Source organism: Mustela putorius, unplaced genomic scaffold (genome assembly GCF_011764305.1).
Source record: "Mustela putorius furo isolate JIRA1106 unplaced genomic scaffold, ASM1176430v1.1 tig00000785_pilon_pilon_pilon, whole genome shotgun sequence".
NCBI lineage: Eukaryota > Metazoa > Chordata > Mammalia > Carnivora > Mustelidae > Mustela > Mustela putorius.
Genome location: NW_025421480.1, coordinates 4,537,856 through 4,551,101, shown reverse-complemented (window position 1 = coordinate 4,551,101; position 13,246 = coordinate 4,537,856). Strand labels below are relative to the sequence as shown.

The 13,246-nt window shown below is 41.8% G+C and overlaps 1 protein-coding gene across 5 annotated transcripts in view; it reads left to right on the top strand.

Annotated features, from left to right (window-relative positions):
- RGS7 (regulator of G protein signaling 7) overlaps positions 1-13,246 on the top strand; it is a 497,889-nt gene that overhangs the window by 466,677 nt on the left and 17,966 nt on the right. For all 5 annotated transcript variants that reach the window (XM_045084652.1, XM_045084650.1, XM_045084651.1 and 2 more), the window contains 5 exons: positions 3,029-3,127; positions 4,302-4,363; positions 5,321-5,431; positions 6,878-7,003; positions 11,452-11,638. In XM_045084652.1, coding sequence (XP_044940587.1) covers positions 3,029-3,127; positions 4,302-4,363; positions 5,321-5,431; positions 6,878-7,003; positions 11,452-11,638 — 585 coding nt within the window. The remainder of the gene's footprint in view (positions 1-3,028; positions 3,128-4,301; positions 4,364-5,320; positions 5,432-6,877; positions 7,004-11,451; positions 11,639-13,246) is intronic.

Genomic DNA, 13,246 nt, shown 5'->3' with positions numbered 1-13,246 from the left:
TCTGGTTTCAAGTACCCCGCCCCGCCCCGCCCGCCAAAGATGAACGTCGGAGAGCGTTTTCTTCGACTTCCTCGAAGCTGGGAAGGAAATGACCTATGAACAGGTTTTGAAGGAAGTCGCATCGGTTTCACTTTACGAAGGACTTACGCAGTGTTCATGTGGATGGTACCCGATGTGAGAAACACGGGGTCAGGCGCCCTGAACTTAAATAAACGGACGTGCTCCTTACATCAGAGCATCTTGATTGGTGATTAGCTTTGCTAACAACTCAAAATGGATCCTACTTGGTTAATTTTCTTTTCCCTACTGAGAGAATGCCATGTCCTTCCCCTCCAGTCCTACCTGTTGCTGGCTCTACTCCGCCCACTCGAGGTCAACATTTTAATAGATTTCCTTTTTCTAAAAAAAGAAATTCAAAACCTTTTACATTTCAGTGATCCTCAGAACTTGTCTGCCAAGATACGATCGATGTCCTTCCCTCCTCTGTCCCTAAAATAAGCCGTGGACATAAAACTTCATTATTCATGGCCATTTTCACGGTGGCCAGGAATCAAAGTTAAAAGCTATCATTGGTCCCCAGAAAATGAAAGGCACCGTGACTGATGAAAGAGAGAACTGCTGATGTTTACCTGCCTGAAACGGGAAATGCCACAGTAACCTCACAGCCCTTAGCAAGGCTGCTGGCGGGCTGCTTTCAACACCACCTCCCAGGGACTCGGTTCTTACATGGACCTCCCTGAGCCAGTGTGCGAGGCATGCATACCAAAACCATCCAAGAAATGTGGAGACAGAAGATAGCTTCTAGATCAGTTTAATTCTATGACACCATAAAGTGCAGAATTTTTCTGGCAGTCTTTTTAATTATTTTTCATCTTAACCAAATATTTACTTTTAAAACAGTCCACGCTCTTACCTTATAAGCATTTTTTGCTTGAGTGTAGATTCTTACTAAGAACTTTAAGTAATTAAATAAAGATAAATAAGAAGGCAGCGTTCAAGACTTAGAGTCTTTTTGTTTTCTTTATCAAAAATTAATGTAATACCACTGAAAATGTCCACACTGATTGTCTACGATTATTGAATAATTGGTGTTCTTTCACTTGCCTAATTAAAAAAAAATCAACCTCAACAGTTACTCCAGAGTTCAAAGTTCAGATATGACTATCAGTAGTTCACATGGGCCTTTTCTGTTTCTTTGGTGGAAATTAAGTCTCCTGTACTTCAGGCCCTGGGCTCCTATTATTATCTTCTTTCGTAACTCTTACCACAGTTTTAGTAGTGTGTTTGTTTGTGTGATTATTTGTGTAACATGTTTCCCCTCCACTAAGCTGTGAGTTCTAATGGAGGAAAAAACATATCTTTGTTTACTTCTGTATTCCAAATGCTCAGCATTATGTCTAATATATACTAGGTGTTCAATAGAGGTTGAATGAAAGAAAAAAAATTTAAGCCATTCAGCTCAGTCCTGTGAATAATTAATTCACAGCGTATGTGCTGCTCGTTGGGCTGAAATTGTTGCCCAGTGATAGACCCTGAGTTCTCAGAGGTTCTCAGAGGCTGGGTCAAGAGAGGGCAGATTGAAAGACTGACCAAAGACAGTCTGCAATGGTGGATTCAGGTATGGTAAAGCCGAGCCAACATCTACTGAAGAAAGCCTAGGAGCCAAGTAATGGGGAGTTCCAAGAGGGAAATCAAGTCCATCCAGAGGGTCCAGGTAGAGAACCAACAGGTGAACATTAAGAAAAGATAGAGTCTGAGTGAAAATAGGTCCAGAACAAAACACATGTGAACTCAGAGATACTGGTGAGGTTGGTGAGCCTGAAAACCGGCCTGGTTGAACACGCGGATCTACCCTCTTCTGATTTCAAGAGTTTCTTCCAAACCTATCTGGTACCTTTAATTTTGTGGCCTCATGAAATTTTTTTATGGCCTTATCTTTCATCCTCCTGTCCCAAGAAACAGTGCCCCATAGCTCATATTAAATCCTTTATTTTAAAATAGTAACTCTTTGATATTAAAGAAAAAGTTATTTGGCTTCTCCTTGAGTTGACATGTGACATTGAAGTTTTTTTTTGTTTTTTGTCTCTTTAAGTCTCTTAGCCCTTCCTAAGAATAGGTCTTTATTTTTTTTTAAGATTTAATTTATTAGAGAGAGGGAGAGAGAGAGAGAATGACCAGGGGGAAGGGCAGAGGGAGAAGCAGACTCCCCACTGAGCAGGGAGCCTGACCCAGGGCTCTGGGCTCAATTCCAGGACCTGCGACCACGACCTGAGCCGCAGGCAGATGCTTACCCACCTGAGTCACCCAGGCGCCCCCGTACTAGGTCCTTCTCAAAAAAGAATATTCCTAAGCAGTAGGTTTGACCTTTTGACAAGATACAAAAGCAGCCCTGGGGCCTCAAGAATTCCAAAGTGAAACCTTCGGGATCACTGATGTTTGCAAAAGGCACCCGGTGGCACCAAATGGCAAGGCCGGAGTGGAGGAGGAGACATCCCCGCGCTGAGCTGGGAGAGCCGGAGCGCTCTGGGGGCCTGATCACGCCAGCAGAGACTAACGCAGCAAGGGAATGGTTAACCTAGTCTCTCGCCTCAGTGTTCCGTTCTGTAAAACTCAACTTATTTTCATTTTCTCTTGGCTTATTAAATTTTTACTCTATTCTATATCCACCCCTATTTTATTCTGAAATCAATACTTACTAAATGTTCTATAGCGTCGCTGTTCCCGAGTTCACACTCAGTCCACCCCCAGATCTTATTATCAGACTTACCTCATTCTTTCCATATGATCCATTATTCTGTCAGAGTTAATCATCTAACCACATATTTTTTCAAAGAGCTGTGCTCCTACTTTATATGCATATGATATTTATGATAGCAGTGCCTTTGAATTTTAATAAGAAGCTTCATCAAATATGCAGCAAAGCTCTGACTTACCTTGCTGAATATATGACACAAAAATTACCTTTTAGAAAGTCTGCGACTATAAATCATACTTTATCCTCACGTATTTCTTTTTTACTTTAATACAGTCTGTCTATGGTTTACAAAATGACATCAGAAGTCACAGCCCTACCCACACCCCCACCCCGGAAACGAAACCTCCAACGGAAGACGAGCTACAGCAACAGGTGGGTCAACCCATAGAGCGCCCTGCAGTGCGGATGGCGTGGCAGGGGCAGCGGCAGGGGTTTGTGAAAGGTCCTCTGTCCGGTTGACTGCTTCACAGAGAAGGCTTGCAGGTAAAAGGTAGTGAAATCACTTAATCTGAAGATCCGCGGTTGCCTGGAAATGTACCAGCGTGTGGAGACGCTGTCCAAATCTCATCGCTCTTGAATTCCCCGAGTCCTGTGTCCTCTAACCAATTTTTACAAAGGACATGCAGTGATGTTTAGTCGTCTCTGTTTCAAGAGTTCTTCTGTGCTCTGGAACTCTTCTGGAAGGATGAGAAGGCAAGAACCTGGTGATGCTGAGTCACGTGTTTTATGTATCTGGTCATGTGACATGATCTTCACCGAGTGTTTTTTCTTGTTCTTCTGGTACTGCTCTCCATAAGCCTCTCGAAGTTCTCCCTCACTAACACTGGTGTACAGTTATGATACACGTTATGTCTTGTTTCACTGATTGATCAATAGTTTTGGTTCCAGGTAACATTTCAACACAAACACCAGTGTCTCTTAAATAATAGTGAAATCTCTTGATTGGCCTGGTCATGGGGTATTTTCCCCCTTTTGATTGTTTTCCCCTAACATTTTACTGTGATATGGTTTATCAATAGTGTAACAGTACTTTTTCTAGTATATTTATAATCGTCACAAATGGGTAGTATTTAGAGTTTCCAAGTTTTCCCGTATGTGATTAGGTCCACATGTTTGTCCTGAAATGCTGATAAAATTATTTCCAAAACACATATCAATGATTTCTTGGGCTAGTATGAGGAAGTAGGATTTACTTTGAAATTATAGTACAAATAACAAATGTGTTTATTTTCTGAATTAAACATGGGGGGGATGATTCTGATTTGGTTATTTAATATGAATAAATGTTTACAATCTCTAGAACATTTTTAAAATAAATTTACATTTTGTTAAAGCATGCAGAAAGTTCAGATTCATTGCTGTTCTAAAGGGATGCTGGCTATGTTTTTATTCAAACACTTTAATTTTCAGAGCTGTCTCATTTGATTTTTCAGATTTTGAAATTTACTTAGAATAAATACTTAGAATTGCCCAGTCTATCAGAATTTAGAGTTGAAAACTATGAGAATGTCACTACTTATTTAACTACTTCCTTAACTCTTTTCAGATTAAATATTGGCAAATACAGTTAGATAGACATCGGTTAAAAATGTCAAAAGTTGCTGATAGGTGAGTATTTCAAGATGCCCCTATAAATAAAAAAAAATTTCATGTGACAGATGAGCTTAAAATGAAATCCTGTAGGAAATGTTATTTTGTTTTTCTGTTTTGCACATAGAAAACTTCCAAAGCCCTCTTCTGTCATAGTTTAAATGACAGAGCGATCATTACAATCTTGAATCTGCAGCGATCCAGTCCTGCGTAGCCAGAATCAGATACAGAAGATAATTCCAAGGAGTTGAATTTTTCACTCCTGCTGAGAGAAATGAAGCTTTCAATTTATCAAGTTACTTTTTGGCAACTTAGAACCTCTCTGTAAATTCATCTTAACGTTCACACTTTTCAATGACTGCAGGACTTCAGAATTTGAATTAAACACAGATTTTCAGTATTTTCCTTTTCTTCATTTAACTTTGTTACTAATGGCACACGTGCTCTTTACTTTGGAACACTGCCACATCCTACCTCTCCAGCATCCTTCCTCTCCTCTCCAGCTTTTCCTTATTTCTTTTCTTAAATACAGATTTTTTTTTTAAAAAAAGTTAGGGATTTCCCCTTTACCTAACTCCTGTAGATACTTTTGACAACAATTGCCTTTTAACCCGTTCTCCAAGTTGGCTAAAATCAGTTCAGCTGTGGGTGGAGTGGTTGACCAAAGGTTGGAACTGGCTCTTAGCACAGCTTTTCACACGCCGACGCCTTCCATTTTGCTTCATTTGAATGGAGGGATGTGGCCTCACTTGGATCGGGCACGGGTAGACGTGGACCCTTAGCCACGTTTGCCTTCCAAGATGCAGCATAAGCTGATGCATGTAAGTTACTGAAATGTAAAAACTGCTGTTAGATTTTACTCTATAAACAAGTAATTCCTCAGCCAGACCTTCTTATATTATGTTCCATATTTTGGGCTGAGTATAACCTCAGCCAGAGAAACTAAAAAAGATGAAAATATTTTTTTCTCTCTAGTCTGTTAACTTACACGGAACAGTACTTAGAATATGACCCATTTCTTGTGCCACCTGACCCTTCGAACCCGTGGCTGTCTGATGATACGACTTTCTGGGAACTCGAAGCAAGGTATGTGACATTTTCTCCTCTCTTCAAAGATTTCACACTTATTGCAGGGTTCGGTCGAAACGGGAAGAATTCTGTAGCTGATCATTTAAGTTCAGTTTTACTCTGTGTCTCTATTTGTCCATGATATAAAGTTCTCGTTCAAGGTAATAGTTTTTGAACCTTAGATACTTGCATCTGTGTCCAGATTTGCGTTTCCGGAGGACGGACACAAAGTGAGAGGGACAGGAGTTTCAGAGTAGACTAGTCAGAGTTGAGATCTTTGGTTCTTGAAATTTAGTGCATTGTTTTTAGCTTCTCTGAAAAGGCACAGGGCCACACAGGGCCACAAAGGCCCCGTATTCAAGCAGAATGAATGCTGAATCCAGGCTCAGTTAAGCCCGTACAAGTCTGCCCTTACACACTCACTTTTAAAACAAAATGAACTTACCACAAACACTCTAAGAGAATCTGACAAGAGACTGACTTCTTAAGCAAACCAAAGCACGATCTAAGACTTCCTGATTTCCTTCCTGAGAGCAGAATACTCGGGTCACTGACATGGACAGAGTCATGAGAACGTGTCCCTCACTTGACAGAGTGAGGATTCTGTACTTAGTGGTATTGTACTAAACTGTGTTTATGGACCTTTCTGCCTTTTACCCCCATCCAGTGTTCTTAAATGTTTGACAAGTGCAGACTCTTCATGCATAAGTTCTAGACTTTATAGATGAGGGATCTGGATTCCAGAATGTTGTGACTCAACTAGGATTAGGTCACATGTTTCATCAACAGCAGACTCATTACCAGAATTGAGGCCTCTTGGTTCCCAATGCATTTTCCCCCAGTCCAGCCTACCACCTCGAGACTGTTTTTTTTTTTTTTCCCCAAGATTTTATTTATTTGACAGACAGAGATCACAAGCAGGCAGAGAGAGAGAGAGAGGAGGAAGCAAGCTCCCTACCAAGCAGAGAGCCTGATTCGGGGCTCGATTCCAGGGCCCCGGGATCATGACCTGAGCAGAAGGCAGAGGCTTTAACCCACTGAACCACCCAGGCGCCCCTCGAGACTGCTTTATATAGTGGCTAAGAAATGGGCTTTGAGGTCAGAATGTCTAGAATATCGCCCCTTCTTTCCTGTCAGACACTGGAAAGTTATAACTCTCTTTGTACCTTGATTTCTTCATCTACATAGTGAGAACTTAACAGTACTTGTCTCCTAACGTTGCAGAAAAAAATCTAAAAGAGAGAATCTCTTAGCACCCAATGCTCAGGAACCATTAGACACCACTGTTAATCCCTAACGTATACCTCAACATGACTTCATGCAAAACCATCAGTCACAGGTTTTTTTTCTGAAAGATATGTTAAAGATGGGAACTTCCCCGGGATATATGATTCTGAGGGGAAATGTAATCACAAAATACAGATTTGGCAGTGAATCCATTTGGCTCTGTTTTGCCTCCTACAGCAAAGAACCGAGCCAGCAGAGGGTAAAGCGATGGGGTTTCGGCATGGACGAAGCATTGAAAGACCCCGTCGGGAGAGAACAGTTCCTGAAATTTCTCGAGTCGGAATTCAGTTCAGAAAATTTAAGGTAAGACACATTGCTTGTATCTTATTCTCTGTCACAGAGACTTACTGTAATATGGCTGGTTCTTTTACACAAAATAGACCAGTTACTCTCTTACCAACGTGATGATGATATGAACCCACTGAATTGCTGCCTCTTGATGGAGCGGAAAACGCTAACAAAGGCAGAAGCCTGTCCGGCATGACCAATCCCTTACAAGGCTTATTTTTACCCTGTCTCTTGATCTTTTAAGTATATCATTTGATGCATTTGAAATGGAGTTTGTAAAGACGTGTAATCCTTGGACTAATGTCTGACAAAAGGAGGAATGGCCGATAACATTTATGCAGCTCAATCATCTTTATTCATCGGTATTGATCTTCTTTGCATATTGCTTCCAAAGTAAGGTCTAGGAAAAGAGATCCGGGCGCCTACTAAATGAAAAATAACTTGGAACAAAACTATGGGCCAGTCCATCCACTTTGCACAGTTAAATTCAGCCTCAGGGCGGTTGGTATCCACACCACACCGAGCTGTTAGTAGAAGGGGGTGTGCATTCCAGCCATCTGCTGTGAACATCATCCTTACCTATTTTTTGAAAATTTTCTAACTTGAGAGGCACCTGGAAATTGAATTTTTTCAATGGGAGACACTGCCGTGGATTTCAGTGGCCCTGCTGGCCCTCATTGAAGTGAGGGACAACTTTCCACTACATAAAAATGTTTGTCCGTGAACTCTTCCATTCATTATTCTTTTGAAACATGATATCCTAATTGACTTTCCCGGGACGTGTGCAGTCCTGTGAGATTCATTTACAGAAAGGTCCCAGCGTTCATTTATTTCCATTGGAACACTACGGCCCTAGGCACGGTCACCTTCTTCTCAGATGACTGAACGGATCCCAATTCCAAACCATTCGGAAATAATGGAAAACTTTGACAGGTGGTCTGTGGGCTAAGCAAGATGACCACAGCCGGAACCTGGAGGAATGTGGTCATACACGCTGCCGTCAGGAGTCGCTGGGATGCAGTTTCTGGTGCTTTTAAGTTGATGGGAGCCCTTTCTGACAGGGTTTTTACAAGATCTGCAGTTGCTAAGGATTCTTTTTTACACTGAGGCCATGTCATCAATTATTCAGTGTAAGAATGCATTAGAAAATAGAGCAGAGAAAGAATATTTTTTTAGCCTTTTAGAAGATGGGGAAGTGGAATTTCCTCTAATTCTCTTAAGTTTTGAAATAAGGCTGACATCCTTGGGGTCACGATGAGGAAATAAACAAGGAATGAGCCTCACCAGGATCACCTCAGCAAATAAAAATGGTCCTAGTGGTAGATACAGAGAAGAAAAGAGATCCCAACACAAACTGGTGGTTAGTTAGCTCGGAGAAGCAGAGAGAGAGAGTCAACCCAGAGCTGGGGGTCAGCAAAGGCATCCCAGGGAAAATGGCTTTAGGCTGTGACCTGGATGTCTAGAGACAACCGGCCCCAAATTGCCCCCTCCCCACCCACTGAAAGGAAGAGGGAAGAAGTTTGGGCAAAGGAACAAGTGTGTGCAAACTCTGTTTCAAGGATGATGGACTGACTGCTGATTGTGCGTCCAAGCCTTGACCATTTCTCATCCCAATAATCCTACGCCACGCTAGTTGTCCAGCTAAGTCAGTTCATACAGGAAATACGACATATTTTCTATGCGCATCATATTCTAATCATACCCCCTACCGCTGTGTGTCACATTTTGTGTTTACTATTTCTGACCATCACACATCTAATCATCACAACTGAAATGAAGTGTAAACATTTTTGCCCCATTTCCAGATAAGCAAAATATGTCTGGGGAAAGCTAATCAGCTCGTCTGAGTCAGATGGGCTAGTCATCGGCATCCTCGGCCTTCTGTACACCAGTACAGGCTACGTTCCATTGCTCCCCACGTCTGAGCCCCATTTCTTCCACTTAGGCATCTGGTGTGACAGATTAAGAGAAACAGAACATTTCACTGGCAGGGCTGATTAAGCCTAAAGTCTCAGTGCATCCTATCGGGCAGCTGCCTGTAAGCACCTGCTGTTTACACAGTGTAGACACTCAGATGAGCACTTTCTCCAAGTACTAAGACAGAAAAAAAAAGTCAAGAAATACTGCTTATGGATGCCTTCTTCTTCCTCAGATACAACCTCTGCTGCCCATTGGTGTAGTTTTGCTCATTCCTTTTTCAGGCAGAGCACGCAGCAGAGCAGAAGTACCAAGTCAACACAGTAATGTGAGTTGTGTTGTGGGGGGTCTAAAAATATGTCAGGCACTCGAAAGTGCCTTTTACATAATTTACCTTATTTAATCTCATGGAACCCTAATGAGATAAACATTATCATCCCATTTTACAGATGAAGAACTCAAGACTCTAAGACATTAAGACACTTCCTTCCTCAGATTCCAGTTAGCGTGTATTGGGGTGCGGGAGCTTAGCAGAGCCTTTCCATTCTGCTAACTTACTGTCGCACCTGCAGGGAGGCTGAGGATAAGGCGATGAAGGTCTTCGGGAGACGTTTGAGGGAGTGGCTATGAGCACGTGGTCTGCCGTGAATTACCCGACGGACAGACCCCAGCCCTGAAACTCTTCTCAGTTACGATGCTCATAGTGGGCGGCCTTCAACAACGGACTTAATCTCCATATCCTCCACTGCCTTTTCTTGAAAATGGGGAAACCAACAGCACAGACCCTGGAGTTGTAGGGACTAGATGAGTTAATAGAGCTGAACCACTTAGAACAGTGCCTGCACTTACATGTTTGAGTAGATGTAGTGATTAATATCTCCTCAACCCTTTATTAATTGTTCTGCCCTTTCCTAGGACCCTTCTCCAGCCCAGTGCTTGCCCAGCAGAAGGTTCTCTGCTCTACACTTCCACACTGTCACTTGTGCTGTCCCTTGAGAGCCGCTCCTGGGCTTCCTCATATTAGGTCGCCATTTAAATGGTGTATCTTTTTCTCTAGTGGTTCTGTTCTTTGAGGACAGAAAAACTCTTTGGATCCAGGTGTTCGAAGTGTGCTGGAATGGACCTGAATGAGCACTGATGACATCACTTATGCTCCCTCAGATGGCACATGGTATTCCTATTACATTGCACAATGTCCAAATCTCTTGTTTTTGGAGGAAATGAATGGTCTTGAGCCTTCCCTTCTGAAAGCAGTGACGGTAACTTCCTGTGTAAGACATTGTCTAAATCTATTGTTACATACATGTGGTAAATAACAGTAAATCCACCGTTACATACATGTACAGGAGAACGATCTCAAGAAACTGGAAACTCACTAGATTGGGTAATATTTGCTATTCTAACTCTAGTTCAACTGTTCTATTGCTTAGTTCTGACTTTTCATTAGTGCCCAAGTTAAAACTTAATGATATGAAAGTTCTGCAGGTCATATACCTCTTAAGACTCTAGCTTGTCGCGACCTCCATCTTTGTGGCCATCTGCCTATTTCATACATGACTACATCTGCCATTAGAGCGACAGTGGTCCATGTCGAGGATAACACAGACCTAGTAGTTCCCTTTTTCATGTATTTTTTCATTTTAACAAATTATAATGTTACACGTATTCATCTTTTCAACATTATTTCTACTTATGACCAAAACATGTAACACAGAACAAAATTTAAAGAAGTGAAACCCATTAATACCATGTGGCCCTTTATTATTAGGCTTTGCTATTTGCTCCTATCAATCAAAATATGTTCTGGTGTTCTTAGAGTATGTATATTCTATGCAGAAGTATATATAACGTATTTCTATATTTGGAAGAAAGTCAGTGTATGTTTTATCAGAGCTTCTGAATTGCTCTAAGGCCTCTGCAGATTTAAACCTTTCAAACAATGACATGTGAAAGCTGGTTGCTTCTGCCATTCCCTAATGCTCTGAATTAAATAGCCTAAAAGCAGTTGCTCACCCCGATGCCTCCATCTAGGGCCTTTTGTGATCTTGTGTCCAGTCCTCTCTCTTAATTCCAGTAAAGCTTCACTGTAATTCCCTTGCCAGGTAGAGCAGAAAATCCTCTCCATACGAACCCTCATTGCTCAAATGGACAAAAGATTCACAGACGCCAGCAGAATCCCCTCCGGCATCCCCCAAGCAGATGCTCTGTGCCCCTCACTCTGATTCCCTGCAAACTCTTCTCCCTTCCCGATAAACGGTTCTTTGGCAGCGCTGTTTTGCTCTACTAAAAATTAGAGTGTAAAGAGTCAGGGCTCTGGGAGATCTGCTTTCAAGAAAAAACACGTGAGAGATTGTTTTCCGCGTTTCCTTTGGAAAACTTGGACACGTTTGACTAGACCTCGTGGAAAGAAGGGCCGTCTCTTGGAAGCCGCAGGAGGACGGAGCCCGTCCCTCCGCACTGTCGTGCATGGTCTGACCCGTCAGTGCGACGAGGACCTGCAGCTTGTGCGGCGTCACAGGGAATGTCTGGTGTCTCGTTTTGCACAGATTCTGGCTAGCCGTGGAGGACCTGAAGAAAAGGCCTATTCGAGAAGTCCCTTCCCGAGTGCAGGAAATATGGCAAGAATTTCTGGCTCCCGGAGCCCCCAGCGCCATTAACTTGGATTCTAAGAGCTACGACAAAACCACCCAGAATGTGAAGGAGCCCGGGCGGTACACGTTCGAGGACGCTCAGGTCGGTGCGCGCGTGGGCCTCACAGTGAGTCACGAGCGTGCTTCGTCGGCACCGCAGCTACTTTGCTTAATTTGCGTTTAAGTGGCAGCTAGGCTCAGCGTTTTCAGTTTAGGTAACTGTACGTAAAATGACCCCAGTGGACTTCAAAGAAAACAGACACACATTAAAATAGTTTCTAGTACCCGGGGATGTCTTACCAATTTTGAAAGTTTTTACATGAAAATTTCTTGAAGGGGAATAGTTGAAGTATTAACACTTTCACTTCATTTTCCATGTTGTCACCCAGTATGTGAGAAAACACTTTTCTCAGGATGGCCCCACCTCAGGAGAACATATTTGAAATCTTCAGGTGTCTTCCAATGTGGAGATTCGAAGATTCTGACACTCCTAAGTTATTCATTATTACGGCTAGTCAGAACCAAACTAAAGCAGCTTAAATTAACGTCACACCCAAGCCAGTTTTGTCTTTGATGATGCAATGAAATAATAGATTGAGGCATGGATGAATTTTCCAAGTTTACTTTTTAATCTGTGACCCAAAAAGGGAGATTTATATTAAGATACTAGTTTCCCAAGACAAGTTTATATTAAGATACTAATTTTCTTAGTTTTTTTTTTCAAACTGTACATAAGTGCCTCTTTGGACACAATCTGAATTTCCACTTTCTCTAAAAAAAAATTATGCTCAAGAGAAAAATGAACTTGAAATGAGAGGATATTATTTTCCTAATGATGTGCTGAAACTGGCATTTAAGTCGGAACACACATATTTCTTAATTTCTTAAGACTTCCAGAGAAGAAGAATAGTTCTAGAAAGCATCTTATTTTTCAGATAACCACGTTACAAAAATAAAATACAGAAGGTGAAGAGTAAGACACATCCACACGCCCTTCCTTACTTGCATTCTCAGTGGAAAGTACATTTCTCCGGGCTTTGGTTTAAAGAAACGAACCACCTTATAGAAAAACTACCACAGGCCGAAACAGCTAACCGGATGCCCACTCTGTCTGGCTCTGCCATGGCCTTCTAGGTGGAAATAATTACAGAGACATGAGAGAGCAGGATGGAAATTCTAGCCTTGTTGCTTGCTTCTTGCTGATTTATCTTTCTTTCAGTTCAAGATAAAATTTCAAGCATTTTTCTAGAGCCAACCATGTGTAAAATGTTTGGAATGACCTTCCTAAAGTCTGCAGAGGAACATTTCTTTGTTATCTGTGGCATTAAAAATATTCTTAATAGGTCTCCAATAAATTAAAAAAGCAAAACTTTCTATAGAAAATATTACCACCTGACACCGGGCTTCTTTTTCAGTTCAGTTATTTAACCCCAGTTTTTGCTGGGTATTTAACCTCATCTTCAAAAATGTGCAGTAATAGAGAATCCTGGCATTATTTAAGAAAAGATGCGTTTTGGTGAGGATTAAATTAGCTAATATAGGTGAGCACCTGAAGTGTGCCTGGCATATATTCGAGTAGATCTGAGCACTTAGATCCAAACCCCTTCTTTGCCAGAGACCATCCCGTTAATCCTTACAACACCCATATTTACAGATTAGAAGACTCAGAAAGATGAATAAATTGGCCTGCATCTCTGTGTTTGGAACTGGC